This window comes from Cynocephalus volans, chromosome 12 (genome assembly GCF_027409185.1).
Source record: "Cynocephalus volans isolate mCynVol1 chromosome 12, mCynVol1.pri, whole genome shotgun sequence".
Taxonomy (NCBI): Eukaryota; Metazoa; Chordata; class Mammalia; order Dermoptera; family Cynocephalidae; genus Cynocephalus; species Cynocephalus volans.
The window spans coordinates 22,897,129-22,911,758 of NC_084471.1; the positions used below are offsets into that span (position 1 = coordinate 22,897,129).

General features: G+C 37.4%; 1 protein-coding gene across 1 annotated transcript in view; it reads right to left on the bottom strand.

Moving 5' to 3' along the window:
- The window catches only part of ANO4 (anoctamin 4), a 196,115-nt gene that overhangs the window by 14,198 nt on the left and 167,287 nt on the right, over window positions 1-14,630 (bottom strand). Inside the window, exons 22-23 of the mRNA XM_063115638.1 lie at window positions 3,819-3,971; window positions 2,438-2,585 (exon numbers count right to left, since the gene is read on the bottom strand). Coding sequence (XP_062971708.1) covers window positions 2,438-2,585; window positions 3,819-3,971 — 301 coding nt within the window. The remainder of the gene's footprint in view (window positions 1-2,437; window positions 2,586-3,818; window positions 3,972-14,630) is intronic.

A 14,630-nucleotide genomic window follows, 5' to 3' on the forward strand; every position in this document is an offset into this window, starting at 1 on the left:
AGTGCGCCTGCACTACGAGGTGACTTGGCTTGTGTCTAGTGCCTCGGGCATCCGCCCGTGCGGCCATGCTCTTGGACTTATGGCTCCAAGCACCATTTGGCCGGTTACCTAGCTCATAGACCTGCGTGTGAGGGGTCTGGTGACCCAGCCTAGCATAAAGGGTCTGTGACCCAGTGTGAGCTCCAGACCCAGCCCGAGCTCAACAATTGGCCCAGTTGGTACAGGATTACTGGCAGGTAAAAGAGCCCTACAAATGGTGACGTCAGCAGGATTCTGACATTAGCCTAACGTGACAGGAGGCATTGATGTAGCCTGGAGCTTTGGAGAAAGGCGAGGTGACTGGTTTGGGTGGAGCACTCTTGCTTTACGTTCAATTTAAATTGAAATATGGCATTTCCACAGCCGGATTAAACCATAATAAGTGAGATTTGACTGCATATATTACCCCCAAAGCCTAAGATTTTCTAAAATTTGATGCTGCTGCTGCCTGATGAGTTCAGTCATTTCTAAACCATTTCTAAATTGGAGGAAAAACAAACAAACAAAAAAACCTGAAAAGTAATAGAGTGGCTGGTGGAGCAGAAAATAAGATACACGAAGAAACATACACAACTGTAACTATTTTAATGCAAAAAAAATGACCAATGGATTAGAAGATAAAAGGTAGATCTATAAATTGAAAGTGACAGAAGGCCCTTAAGTCAAAGGGAAAGGTTAAAAAAAGAAAAGAAAAAAAGGAAAGAAAAGCCCTGGAGAGCCCAATAAAACTGAATCAAAGCAGCTATTAGATAAATTTTAATCACCATGAATATTGTCTTATATCTAATAGGTTGTCAGCATTCTAAAGCTTTGATTCACTATCAACTGTGCATAAATGTTCCCGCTTTATTTTTTGGTTCCACCCAAAACAGGAGAGGTTTCACCACATTTGGAGTTGGGAAAGAATTGAAATAATCATTGGGACTTAAACTCTTTAAGTTTTACTGTTAGGTGACAATGCCCTGAGTTCTTAGTGACACAGGGCACACAGCACTACATGAGTCTAGGCTCTACCTTTGTGTATATCCAACAGTTACTCTGCCACTGAATCTGGACTTAACCTCCCTCAATCTTTCCCTGCTTCTCTAAGTGAAGATAATAATGCATGTCCAACTCTCAGGATTGTTTTGAGAATCAAATGTCAAACACATGTGAAAGTGGTTTTAATGAAGGTAAGCTTTTTTAGGCTAAGCCAGTCAGAGATTGTTGACAACAGTTGCAATTAGAAAACAATGTCTGGGTAGTATAAGTCTTTAAATCTCTCTGAAAATGGGATGGTATGCTCACTTAAAGTTGCTAAATAACTAGTGTTTAATGACCACATGGTTATCACAGTAAAGAACTTTATGGATAGCTAGCTTGTAAGCTTTATCACATTCCTCAATATCCTGTGCTTTAACTGCTTTACGTAGGATTCATAACGAAATTGGACCAAGACCAGGTTTGCATGTATCCACTCAACTTGATTTGATGGCACTTTATTCCTTGGGGCTGATCAATGAATTAATTTGGCTTAGGCTAGGAAATAGGAGGCAGAGCCACTTGTATGAGTAGGAACAGCCCATGTAGGATGATTTCTGGAGCATTGAAAAGACCCTATAATGCCAAAACATACCTTGCTCTGGCCTACAGACATCTAAATCTCACAATCAGAATTTGATTATTTTGAGTTTAGCCACAAAGGGATTTTAAAAGTATGCTTAGACTTTTTTTTTCCCCCCAAGGTATAGAAGTGAAAGGTAGGGGACATGTTATAATTTTGCCTAGGCTTTATCTGATCAGATAGATAGTGCCCTGGCTTCAGGAACCATTGAGGCAAGGCCACAGAATTGAGCCCCCCAGGACACTTGGTTCATCCAATTTGCCTGGGGTAATATATGCACTGGTCAGGTCAATAGCCAGGAAGAAATCACTCACTTACCTATTCTACAAATATTTATTGAGTACCTACGGGGTACTCGGCACATGGTTCCATATTTCCCATGTGAAATTTTCCATCTATATATAATAACACAATGTGAATCAGATTGTAACTGTCCTTTTACAAACTCACAAAAATGACATAACTATATACCACATCATATACCACTTTTTTTGCTACACGCATTAACATACCACATATTTCTAAATTCATAGTGGGTAGAGGTCAGGGGATGGGGAAAATGATCAATTGCTGCTCTCACACTGGATTCCATTTAAAACCTGTCTGACTTGTATGACCCCCAACCCTTCAGTAGATCAGGATGTGTTTTCTTTGGCTGAAAGTATTATTATATCATAATTCTATCTCCCCCATCACAGGCCTTCTCGTCCTGGGCTCATGTCCCATATACCCCAGTGCACAGGCTTCTTCTGTGCTAGAAAATTTAGGTTCATAATAGTTTTATGGCAAACTTACTTTTGCCCAGCTTCTCCTTGGCCTGCACAAGGTCCATATTTATAAGCATACACCAAGCGAGGGATAAAGTCAGATGTTATCGCTATGACAAATGCATTTGTAATCACAGAGAGAATTCCAATGCCTTCAAGAATTCCATACCAAATTCCTATTCAAAGAGAAGTGTGGAATTAGTTCTGGACACAATAGCAGAGGCAATAAGTATGAAAACAATGGGGGTGACTTATTTTCAATAGTTCTTTCCATGGGACCTTTTATCTTCCCAAATACTGACACCTGTAACCAGGAGTAAGAATTTGTGCTTGCAAACACCTTGGCATTGAAGGGGTTTCTGTGGAAGTGCCAATGTGCCCATGACTTAATAGTCGGGATCACACATAAGTCATAGAATTCTGGTCAATGATAAGGCACCACGACACCATCTGATAAGATCAATATACATAATGTCAAGCTGCCACCAAACCTGGAGCTCTGTAAAGGTATGGACAGGGTCCCTTCCGTTCACCTTTTTGGCCCCGTCCCTGATGCACTGACTCTGGGTACCTGGGTAGGTGCTCATTGAATGTGTGTTTGTTTCATATAGAGGTTAAATGACTGCTATGAGCAAGAACACTCACATTCAATTCTCTTCCACATATACTGGCTGACTGCCTGTCTGCTCTTTACTAAGCACTAAATGCAGAATTGAATAAAGGACAGTCTCTGATCTCGGGCAGCTCTCAAGAGGGCTGCATCTGTTCAATTCAGCATCTCTAGTCAAAGACCAAAGCTCATCTCTAACGTTAGAAAATCTGAATTATGGGCCAACCCCGTGGCTCACTCGGGAGAGTGCGGCGCTGGGAGCGCAGCGGCGCTGGGAGCGAAGTGGCGCTCCCACCGTGGTTCAGATCCTATATAGGGATGGCTGGTGCGCTCACTGGCTGAGCGCGGTGCAGACAACACCAGGCCAAGGGTTGCGATCCCCTTACCAGTCACAAAAAAAAAAAGAAGAAAAGAAAAGAAAAACTGAATTATGCTTCCTGGGAATCAGGCAAACACTCAGGAAAGAGCAGAACAAAGTTAAGCAAATGGAAGGTCTATTTTAAAAAGGTAGTAAATGATAACAAATCAAGTTTTTCAATTCCAAAGTTGTAAGATAGAAATAACCAAATTAAGAAACTGTTTAAACACAAAATTCTCTAGCACTGGAAATTATAAATTTCCAAATAGGCAGCTTTACTTCTTGTCTAATATTATTTAAAATGAATAGAATTATTCGTTGCAAGAATTAGTAAAATATCTTACATGGAAACCATAAGTAAAAATATAAAGTTCATGGATTTTTTTTTTTATCCACCAGATGGCTGATATCTTTTAAAAAACATATCCAAATCATACTTACCTATGTCTTTGGCCCTTGAAGCTAAAGGCCTCCTCCACTGCGTGACAAATTTGTAAGCATCAAGTCGAATTTCAATGATGTTATTCAGTAAGGCCAGAAGTGGTGCTAGGGGAAAAGCTGCCACAAAGATAGTTGTGAATCCAAACTGAAGAACTAGAGAAGAAAAAAGGAAAAAGAATAGAGAGTATTTATTTTCTGTTACTATTTTCAAAAGAATAGTAATCTGAATATGTCACTGTCTTAAGCCATATTTTTCCCAATACACAAAAACAAGGAACGTCTCTTCCAGAAAAATGGCCAGGACACTGGAAAAAGAGGCACTTCCTGGGCCTAGAAGCCCCGGCATCCTAGGAGCAGTGACCATACCTAGGATCAAGATCTTGTTTTCTGAATTCCATTCTCTAATAAAAGGATCCAGTGTTCTGGAAAGAACGTTTGATTCCAGAGCTGTGGTAGGGAAAATACAAGATGAGCCTAGAAAATCTTATGATGCCAGTGGTAAGGAAGTGCTTGAAAAATGATGGGGACATGTCAGTAGGACACTGGATGAATGTGAAGGCACTCCAAATAGCCAAAGCTAGAACAATTTGGGCAACAAAATAAATAATTACAGCACTGGATTATAACCCAAAGACTAAGTACCTAAGTCCATACTAATATAAATATTGATGCATATACCAATATAAATAAATAATTGAATAAATGAATGGGAGATAAGGGGTGGCTCTTCCTTAGGGTAGAATTCTAATTAATAAACTTAGAAGGAATGATGAAAGTAGAAAATCACCATTCACCAAACATCACAGTAATAACTGTTTCAGGAAAGAACCATTAAAGAATACTAAAAATTAGTAGGGGGAAGTATATTGAAGAAAACAGACAATTTTTTTATTTTCAAAGTGTCTCCTCACATGATACACATTAATTACAAAGTGAAAATAGTACTTTTACAGTGGAGAAACCTGGTAGATGTCACCTTAACCAAGTGATCAAAGTTAATATCACTAGTAAAAAGACACACTGGTATCATCTAGCCCTGATGTGAATGCATTAAGAAGTTAGAACATCATTTATGCAGGATTGAAGAATTTGAAATTTGAATTTGAAAATCTGAAGAAATTGAAAATTGAAATTGAAGAACCTTCTACAAAACTACTGAAAAATACTCTTCAAATACGTCAAGATCATGACGGAGGAACTGTCATAATTTAGAGGAAACTAAGGAGACAGAACACCTAAATTCAATGTTGGATCCTGGATGGATAATGAATAAGAAAAAAGATTAGTGGGAAAACTGACAAAATTCAAATAAGGTCTGTAGATTAGCTAATAGTATTATATTAATATGAATTTTCTGGTTTCAATAAATATAAGATGTTAACATTAGGGGAAGTAAGGTAAAGAGTAAATGGGAGCTTTACTGTTTTTGCAACTTTGAAAAATAAGAAGTTAAAAAAAGGGCAGTCCTTGACACAGAACAACCAGATGGCATAATGAAAAAAAAAAAAAATTTTTTTTTTTTTTTTTAAAGATGACTGGTAAGGGGATCTAAACCCTTGACTTGGTGTTGTCAGCACCACGCTGTCCGAAGTGAGCTCACTGGCCATCCCTATATGGGATCCGAACCCGTGGCCTTGGTGTTATCAGCACCGCACTCTCCTGAGTGAGCCACGGGCCAGCCCTAAAAAAAGAAAAAAATTACTGGGCAAAATGGACTCCAAAAAAGTATTTGGCTAAATGAATGAACAGTAGCAAAATATACTTTCTACTATTTTTTATATTTTAAAATTTATTTTAAAAAGTAGCAACAACAAAACAACGACTAACACATATCATTTTCTATGTAACAGGCATTTCATCTATACTGTCATTTAATTTTCATGACAACCCAACAAAGTAGATACTGTTATTGTCCTTATTTTACAGGTAAGAAAACTGAGGCACAAAGATGTCTTGTAACTTGCCCAAGACACATAACAAAGAAGTAATTCCAACCCCAGTGGTGTGGTTCCAGAGTCCTGCAGAATCTATCCACCTCATCTCTGTGACACTGCCACCACCTCTGGGGTGTCCCCTATCTTTGGTCATGTTCACACTCAGTGCCTATGCTAGGCGGCTCTTCACTCACCAATAGATGTAGGCATGCCCCTCTGTTTCACACTTGGTTTTATTTTTCTCCAGACTTCCCTCTTTCCTTGAGTAAGTCCATCCACTCCCATGTCTTCATGATTCTCTCTCTGATAAGGATTCTCAGTTCTCTATCTCTAACCTGACTCTTCTCAGGGAATTTCCAGATGTCTGTTATGAAACTGCACTCTCCAAACCAGTCTCTCAATCTCATCCTTAAGCTTCTTCCTCCTTTCACCTCTCTCCTCCCTGCAGAGTCATCATGCATAAAAAGAGAGTCTCAGCTAGCTCAGCCTTCAGAATCATTAGCCTCCAAATCCAGCAATCACCCTTCAAAAATGTCACCTTTTCCCCTTCTGTCCATTGTTCCTATCAAGTTCAGACTCTTGAAACTTTTACCTCCCTCCCCCATTGCACTGCTGTCAGTGTGCCTAAAATGTTGGTTCAAGCCCATCCCTCATTATCTGCCTGTGCAAAACATTTCAGTAGGTTCTCACTGCAGGCAGAATAAGTACCAAACTTTTAACCCTGCCACTCAAAGACGTCAATAATTTTGCTTAAAGCAAACATCCAAGTCTCATCTCCAAATGTACCCAATAGCCCAGACAGGTTTCCCAAACAATCTTTTACTCTGGCCACTCTAGCTAGACTCCTGGTTTTATGGGGACACATCATATACTTAGTGTTTCCATTAATACTCTGATGAAATTCTTACCTCACAGGTAAGCTCAAATGTGCCCTCTTCTGTAACTACAATAACTACTGTCTCCTCTGTAGCTCCCACAAATCTGCTTACGACCATAGAACTTACTTTGTCTTACTTTAAGGTTCTTTGTCCTTTTCTCCTATTGCACTGGGCTTTATGAAGGTAGGAATGGCAATTTCTTTGTGTTTCTACTTCCTACATACTCACGATAGTGGTTTTTCATATAGAAGGGACTTGTCAGTTACCAAATAATGCTGGTTCAATGACTGATATGTAATCACAATGAAGAAAGGCCAGGAAAGCAAAGAAAACATATCAGATAGAAATGAAAGTGGCAGAGATAATTCTTATAATCACTAAGAACACAGAAAAATGCAAGACTCACTAAAGAGTAGTTCTCTAAGGTTGAGTTTACAATAAAAATAACTGCAAGTTTAAAAGGAAACAGAAGTTTAGTTCATCCCTAGGTTTTGTTTTTCTGACAACTAACGGTTAAATATTATGACCTACAATCAAGCTGAACAACTGCTTTCACGTAGCACAGATGTGACCTACATGATATTGGCCTTGAAGTGATTAACTATGATGCCCACTAGCTGCTGCTTTCCCAGTGGGGTCCAGGGAAGAGACTTCTTGTAGCATAGAGGTAGGTGAATTAAAAAAACAAATCTTTGGAAAAACTTTTGAATATTGGAAAGCAGAGAATTATGTAACAAACTTGCACATACCGGTGGAAGAGTTAGTGTTAACTCTTGGTAACTCTCAATTTCATCCTTAAACCTATTCCTCCTTTCATGTCCTTCCTCCCTTCAGAGTTATCTTGCATAAAAAACAGTTCTTGGCTAGCTCAGCCTTCAGAGCCACTGGCCTTTAAGTCCCAACAGTTACCCTTCATAAATGTCTCTCATCTCTCCCTCCCCTCTACTGTCTCTAATCGAGTTGACAGATTTTTTGTCACACCTACTTCATATCTTTTTAGAAATAAAATAAGTGAAACATAGATCAAATTAAAGTCCCTTATTTCCCTTGAGAAGTCTCTTTTCCCTTCACAGAGGCAACAACTAACATGACTTTTGTGTGCATCCTTCTAGTTCATTCATATTTTTAATACATACACATGTATTAAATATGCATGCGCCAGTGAGCTATAGTGTATATATCATGTAAACAATATTTTTTGTGCATCTAAAGTTTATATAATGATATCATTCTTTACATATTTTTTGCCCTTTTCATTTCACATGTTTTTGAGATCTCAACTTGATATATACAGATCTAGTTCATCTTTTGAACTGTTTTATACTCCAATATATGAACACACTTCCTTCTTATTTATTTATTTAACTTCTCAATATACATTATAGTTGATTTTCATGTCCCTTTACCCCCTCCCTCCCCCCCCCATCATATCTGTTCACTTGTCTTAACAAGTTCAAGGAATTTGAACATACTTCCTTTTAATTTAACCTTTCTCGGACATTCTCTCTCCAAATATTGTTTTCCTTTATTCTTTTTTTTATTGTCCTTCTGGGACTCCTATTACACACATTTTAGACCTTTGACTGTTATGAATGCTTCTCTTTTGTTCTGTTCAGTTTTTCTATTCTTTTCTCTCTCTGTGCTTCAGTTAGGGTTTTTAAAAAATTGACTCATCTTGAAGTTCACCAATCCTGTCTTCTGCTGTGTCAATCTGCTATTAAACGTATCAAGTGAGTTCTTAATTTCAAATGTTGTAGTTTGCAATTCTAGAATTATTTTTATAGATTAAAATTCTCTTTTGAAATTCTCCATCTTTCACTTTTGTTGATATTTTCTTCTATTTTAACATATCAGTCATAGATACTTGTTTTTTTTTCTTGACTCATTTTTTAATTTAATTTATAAAAAAATTTTCATGGAATCAATTGATTATACATATTTTGGGGGTTCAACATTGAGATATCCTGATCCAATCAATATTACTAGGATATCTATTGTTACAAATCATAATTATTCTTATACCCTTTGTCCAATCTTTTCCCATCCCCTTCTTCCTCCCCTCTCCCCCTCTAATTACCCTAGATTTCTTCTCTCCTTCTGAAATAATGGTTACTCTGTTGATTTGTTGCCTAGACGATCTGTCCAATGCTGAGATATGTGATCAGGTCCCCCAATATTATCATAGAGCAGATGCTTCTTCTGTCACTCTGAAGTGGGCTTTGTGAAGCGAGACATCCTCTTCTTTTCTATATCTCTGTGAGTGACCCTCCTTGTGTCAATGCAATCCAGTGGCTGGCGGCCTGTATGTGTGGTGGTTGTGGCATCTAGCTGCCTTCACGGCAGCCATGGTTATCATGGTACCTGTGGTGGGCCACCCACATGGAGATGATGTTTTTGGTATACTCCTTGGTGTTGTCAGAGTGCCTAGTTGTGCGGAGTGTCCAGTCTCCAGCTCCAAGCCTCAGGTCCCCGGATGGGCCCCATGGCACTGGCAGTGTGCCTGGACCAGAACTAATTTTTTGTCCTTTGCTTACTTCTAACCTGGGGGAACTTCCTGTGGGAACCAGTACTTGAGCTGTGTGGTTGAGCTAAATTGCTGCTTTTCTTCTGCTTCCCTAGGGAAGGCTTTTTGTGCAGCTCAGGGTTTAATGGTTGACCTTATAGGTACTTCTGGCTCTTCAGAGATTCAGTGCACCTGGGTTATGTAGAAACTCTGCTCTGGGTCTTGGTTTTTTCATCGAACTGCATCCCATGCAATTCTGCATTCCTGACTAGTCTCCTCTGAGTGGTCCTGTGCTGATTAGGGGGTGGATCGGCTGTCCTTGCTGTATCCTATTGTTCTCCCAGTGGGCCTTTCGCCCCCACCACCCATGCTCTAAACACTTCCCATGGGACGGGCCCTGTACTGGTCCCTTGTGCTGACTCACCGGCCTCTGAATGGCTCCCCTTTTTCAGCTGTTCTGGCTCCTTGCTCCTGTGTGGGTCCATGGGAAATGTATTAGTGGTCTTGCTGTCCTGGGGGCCAACAAGGCCCTCTTCTCCCCTGCCGCCTCCAAGTAACTCCATCTGAAGGGCACAGCTGCGGCTTCTGCCAGCTCCTGCTCCACGTGCTCAGCAGCTCCAGCCTTAAAGCGGCCACAGCCTGAAATGCTCAGAGCAGCTTTTTCTTTTTCTCATCGTGGTTTTTCCACCTTCATGAACTCCATAGGTCTTTCCTCCTCTTCTCCTGAGCTCCAGCGGCCCCAGCTTGGCTGATGTTACATTTTTATAGTTGTAAATTGGTTGATTTGTGGGAGAGAGTGATGCTGGGGACCATCTTGACCAGAACTCCTAACTCATAGATATTTGAAAGTCTCTATGCTAACTCCAATTTCTGGATCATCTGTGGGTCTCCTTTTTTCCTCTTGATTATTAGTCACATTTTCTTGACTCCTTGCATGCCTAGTAATTGTTTTTTGTTTTTGTTTTTGTATGCCAGACATGTAGAGGCTCTAGATCAAGGGTCAACAAACTATAGCCTGCAGGCCAAATTTGGCCAGCCACCCTTTTTTTTTTTTTAACCCCCTGGGAGCTAAGAATGTTTTTTTATTTGTTTGTTTTTGCTTTTGTTTTTAACATTTTAAGTGGTTATAGTTTAAAGGCTATAAAAGCAGTGTCTACATAAGAACCTTGATTTTTCCTGTTGGCCCCCAAAGACTAAATTATTTACTATTCTAGCCCTTTAGTAACAAATTTGTTGGTCTCTTCTCTTGGTGATGTTCTCTTCTACCATGAAGAGTTCCTCATGCTGCGTCAGGCCGATAAGGGAGGAGAAGATGAGTCTGGTCACAGATTAAGCTGGGTTGGTGCTGGGGTGTAGAGCTCAGTCCACCTGTGGTCTGTTCTTGTTCCTTGGCTGTGGTTGAAAACCTGATGGGTCTCTATCTCCTCAGCCCTGAAAAACTGGAAGAGACTCAGTTCTGCCCTTTGAGAAGTTTTAAGATTAGATCTTTAGCTATCACCTTTTAAAAAATATTGCATTATTAGAGATAGAGAATGACTTTACATAATGATAAAAAAGTCAATTCAACAGTAAGCTAGAATAATCCTAAATGGTATGTACATAACACAGTTTCAAAATATATAAAGCAAAAGTGGACAGAACTAAAAGTAGAATAAGATAAATCCACAATCATAATTTTTTCTTAGTAACTAGTAGACAAAACAAAGTTTAATAAGAAGATAGAAGATTTGAACAACACGATTAACCAATCTTGCCTAATTAACATATAATTGTAGAGCATTATACCAACAACTGCAGAACACACTTTAAATATTTATCAAAATAGACAATACGGAGGAGCATAAAGCAAATTTCAGCATATATTAAAGGACCAAAATAACATAGAGATTATTCTCTGACCACAATGGAATTAAATTCGAAATCAATGACAGAGACATAATTAGAAAATCCCCAGATGTTTTGATAGTGAGCAACACATTTCTAAAAAACAAATAGGTCAAAAATAAATTACAATGGAAATGGAAAATGTCTTGATGATGAAAATACAACATACCAAATTTGTGGGATATGGTTAAAGCAGTGTTCACAGAGAACATTATAGTTCTGAACGCCTATGTTAGGAAAGAAAAAAAGTTGAAAATAAGCACTTGAGATGTTGAAAAAAGAAGTGAATATTAAGCCCAAAGGAAGTATAGGAAGGAAATAAGGATAAGAGCAGAAATGAATGAAATAGAAGGTAAATGTACAGTAGAGAAAAATCAGCAAAGTCTAAACTTGGTTTCTTGTAAAGACTAATAAACCTCTAGGCTATTAAAAAAAAAAGGAGAAAAGCATAATCTGTGAGATTATAAGTCAAAAAGAGGGCATCACTACAGATCTTACATAAACAGACAGTTAATAAGAGCATATTATAAGCAATTTTACATGACTAAATTTGAAAATATAGATGAAATGGAGAAATTTCTTGAAAAAACACAACTAAAACAGCTGGTCAAAACAGATATTAGAATAAATGGAAAATATGAATAGTTCTATATTTATTAAGTAAATTATATCTATAATTAAAAACCTTCCCATGAAAAAAATCTCAGGTCCAGGTGCCTCACTGGAGAATTCTTCTGTGTATATAAGAAAGAAATAATAGTAGTCTTACATAAACTGTTTAAGAGAAATTTTTTAAAAAGAATATTACCAAAATCATTAAAAAATGCCATCATAACAATGATACCAAAATCTAAAAAAAAAAAAATACAAGAAAGAAAAACTACAGTATAATAACATTCATGAACTTATATACAAATATTATAAGCAAAAGGTTAGCAAATTGAATTCAGCAATTAAAGAAAAAATGAGGCTCCATAATCAAGTGGGTATTATTTCCAGGTTTAACTTTAACGATCAAAAAAAAAATCAATGAACGAAATTCAGCACATTCACAGAATAAAGGAGAAAAACCATATAATCATTTCAGTTGATTCAGAAAAATGATTTGATATAATTTAATAGTTACTCATGATGATAACTTTCAGCAACCTGGGGATATAAGGAAACTTCTCTAACCTGATAAAAGGTATGTTAAAAAAAATTACAGCTAACATCACACTTAATGGTAACATATTGAACACTTTTACCCTTAGGTCAGGAAGGATGTCCTTTTGCTCAGCATGATATGAAAGATCTTAGTGGAATTAGGCGTAAACAACAAAAAATTTATAATGATTAGAAAGGAAAATGTAAAATTATCATTATTTGTAGATGACATGATTATGTATATAGCTGGACTCTTGAGCAATGAGAGGGTTAGATGCACCAATCCACAGAGCAGTCGAAAATCTGTGTGTAACACAACTTAGCTATTTAACTACTAACAGTCTACTAATAGCCTACTGTTAGGTAGGCTACTTAACTGGTTGTTTAGGTAAAAGTCCTGCATTCATGACATACCTAACCAAAATTTTTCCAACATATTTATTGAAAAAAATCCATATATAAATGGAACTGTGCAGTTCACACCCTTGTTTTTCAAGGGTTTGTTGTAGATAAAATCTCAAAAATATCTATAAACAACTACAATTGATATCAGATTTTAGCAAGTTTGTGTGACAGGTCAACATACAAAATAGGGATATTTCTATACACTAGTAACAAGATATTTGAAAATAAAACTATAAAAACATCATTTGCAATTGGACTGAAATTCCTAAAGTGCCTAGGAATAAATCTAACCTAAGTTTTACAAAACATGTACACTAAAATCTACCAAAAAAATTGCTGAGAAAGATGTAGAAAGACAGATAAAGGCAGGAATACACCCTATTAATGGATTGAGAAAACAATCTCAATTCTCCTCAAATTGATCTAGGAGTTCAATTGAGTCCCAAACCATATCTCAGTAAGATTTTTATAGAAATTGGAAATCTGATTCTAAAATTTATATGGAACCAATTTTAAAGAACAACGTTAAACTTTTTGTTCATTTAAAGATACCATTAAGAGAGTGAGAAGTCAAGCCACTAACTGGGAAAAGATATTTGATTTGCAACATATATATCTGACAATGGACTCATATTCAGAATATGTCAATAACTTCACCATATCACTAAAAAAATAAAACATGGCCCTGCATGGGAATTCACAAAAGAGGATATCCAAATGACTATAAGCATATGAAAAGGTGCTTGGTATCATTAGTCGCCATTAACTTCAAGTTAATATTATGATGAGCTACTGTTAGATATCAACCAAAATGGCTAAAATTTGAAAAGAATGACAAAAGTTTTAGTGAGTTTGTAGAATAACTGAAGCTCTTATACTGCTAGTTGGAGTATAAATTGGTACAACTCAGTTCTGAAAACCATTTACAAGTGTCTACTAAAGATCAACAAATGTACATCCTATGACCTAAACTCCATTCCTAAATAAATTCCCAACAGAAATACATATGTTAATCAAAGCATATGTACAAAAATGTTCACGGCAGTATTATTTCTAAGAGCCAAAACCAGGAAACAACCCAATTGTCTATCACCTAAACAACCCAATTATCATCAGTAGAAAAGATGAATAAATAATGGTGCATTCCTATTTTCAGAAGCCTAGAAGATCTGCAAACTCACAAAGTAGTTCATCTATTGGCACATTGATGCTTGTGCTTCCACAAGTAAATCTTCCCTTTTTCAACTAAAGCTTGACAAAAGCTTAGGTTCTTATTAAAATGCATTTATGTAACACATTAATTCTTACCAGCGCTCAGGACCACATTTCATGATGTGGGAGAGGGTTGAGGAATTGGTTGTGGTGGGGTCTGTGTGCTGTGGGGAGTTCGGGGAGAAAGTTAGGGTGTGTCTGGGAGTGGAGATGCAAAAACCCCACATGACTAAAAGGAAGGATGGGGGTGGGTGTCAGAGACAAACTGCCTGTTTCATAATTCTGCTTCTGGTCTACATTCTAGGAATACCATACAGCAATGAAAATGAAATTCGACTTACCTGTAGCAACATGGAAGAATGTTATAAACATGATATTGGATGAAAGAAGATAGTTACAAAGGAGTACACACTCTACAATTCCATTTATATGAAGACCAAAAAAGACAAAATTAATCTATGGTGTTAGAATTAAGAAAAGTGCTTAGAGAGGGTGTTATGAATTGGGGAGGGGACAAAAGAGCCTTCTTTGATTTTGCTAATACTCTGTTTTCTTGATCTAGTTCACAAGATGGCAAACTTTTCCTGTAAGGAGTCAGACAGTAAATATTTCAGGCTTTGTGGACCATACAGTCTCTTTCACAACTACTCAACTCCATCTGTTGTTGTGCAAAAGCAGTGATATATAATATGTAAATAAATGGGCATTGCAGTGTTCCAATAAAACTTTATTTACAAAAACAGGCAGTGGACTGGGTTTGGCAAATCCCTCATCTACATTGATTTAGTTACATTTGTGTGTAAATTTATGAAAATTCATTGATCTGTACACTTAAGATTTATACATTTTT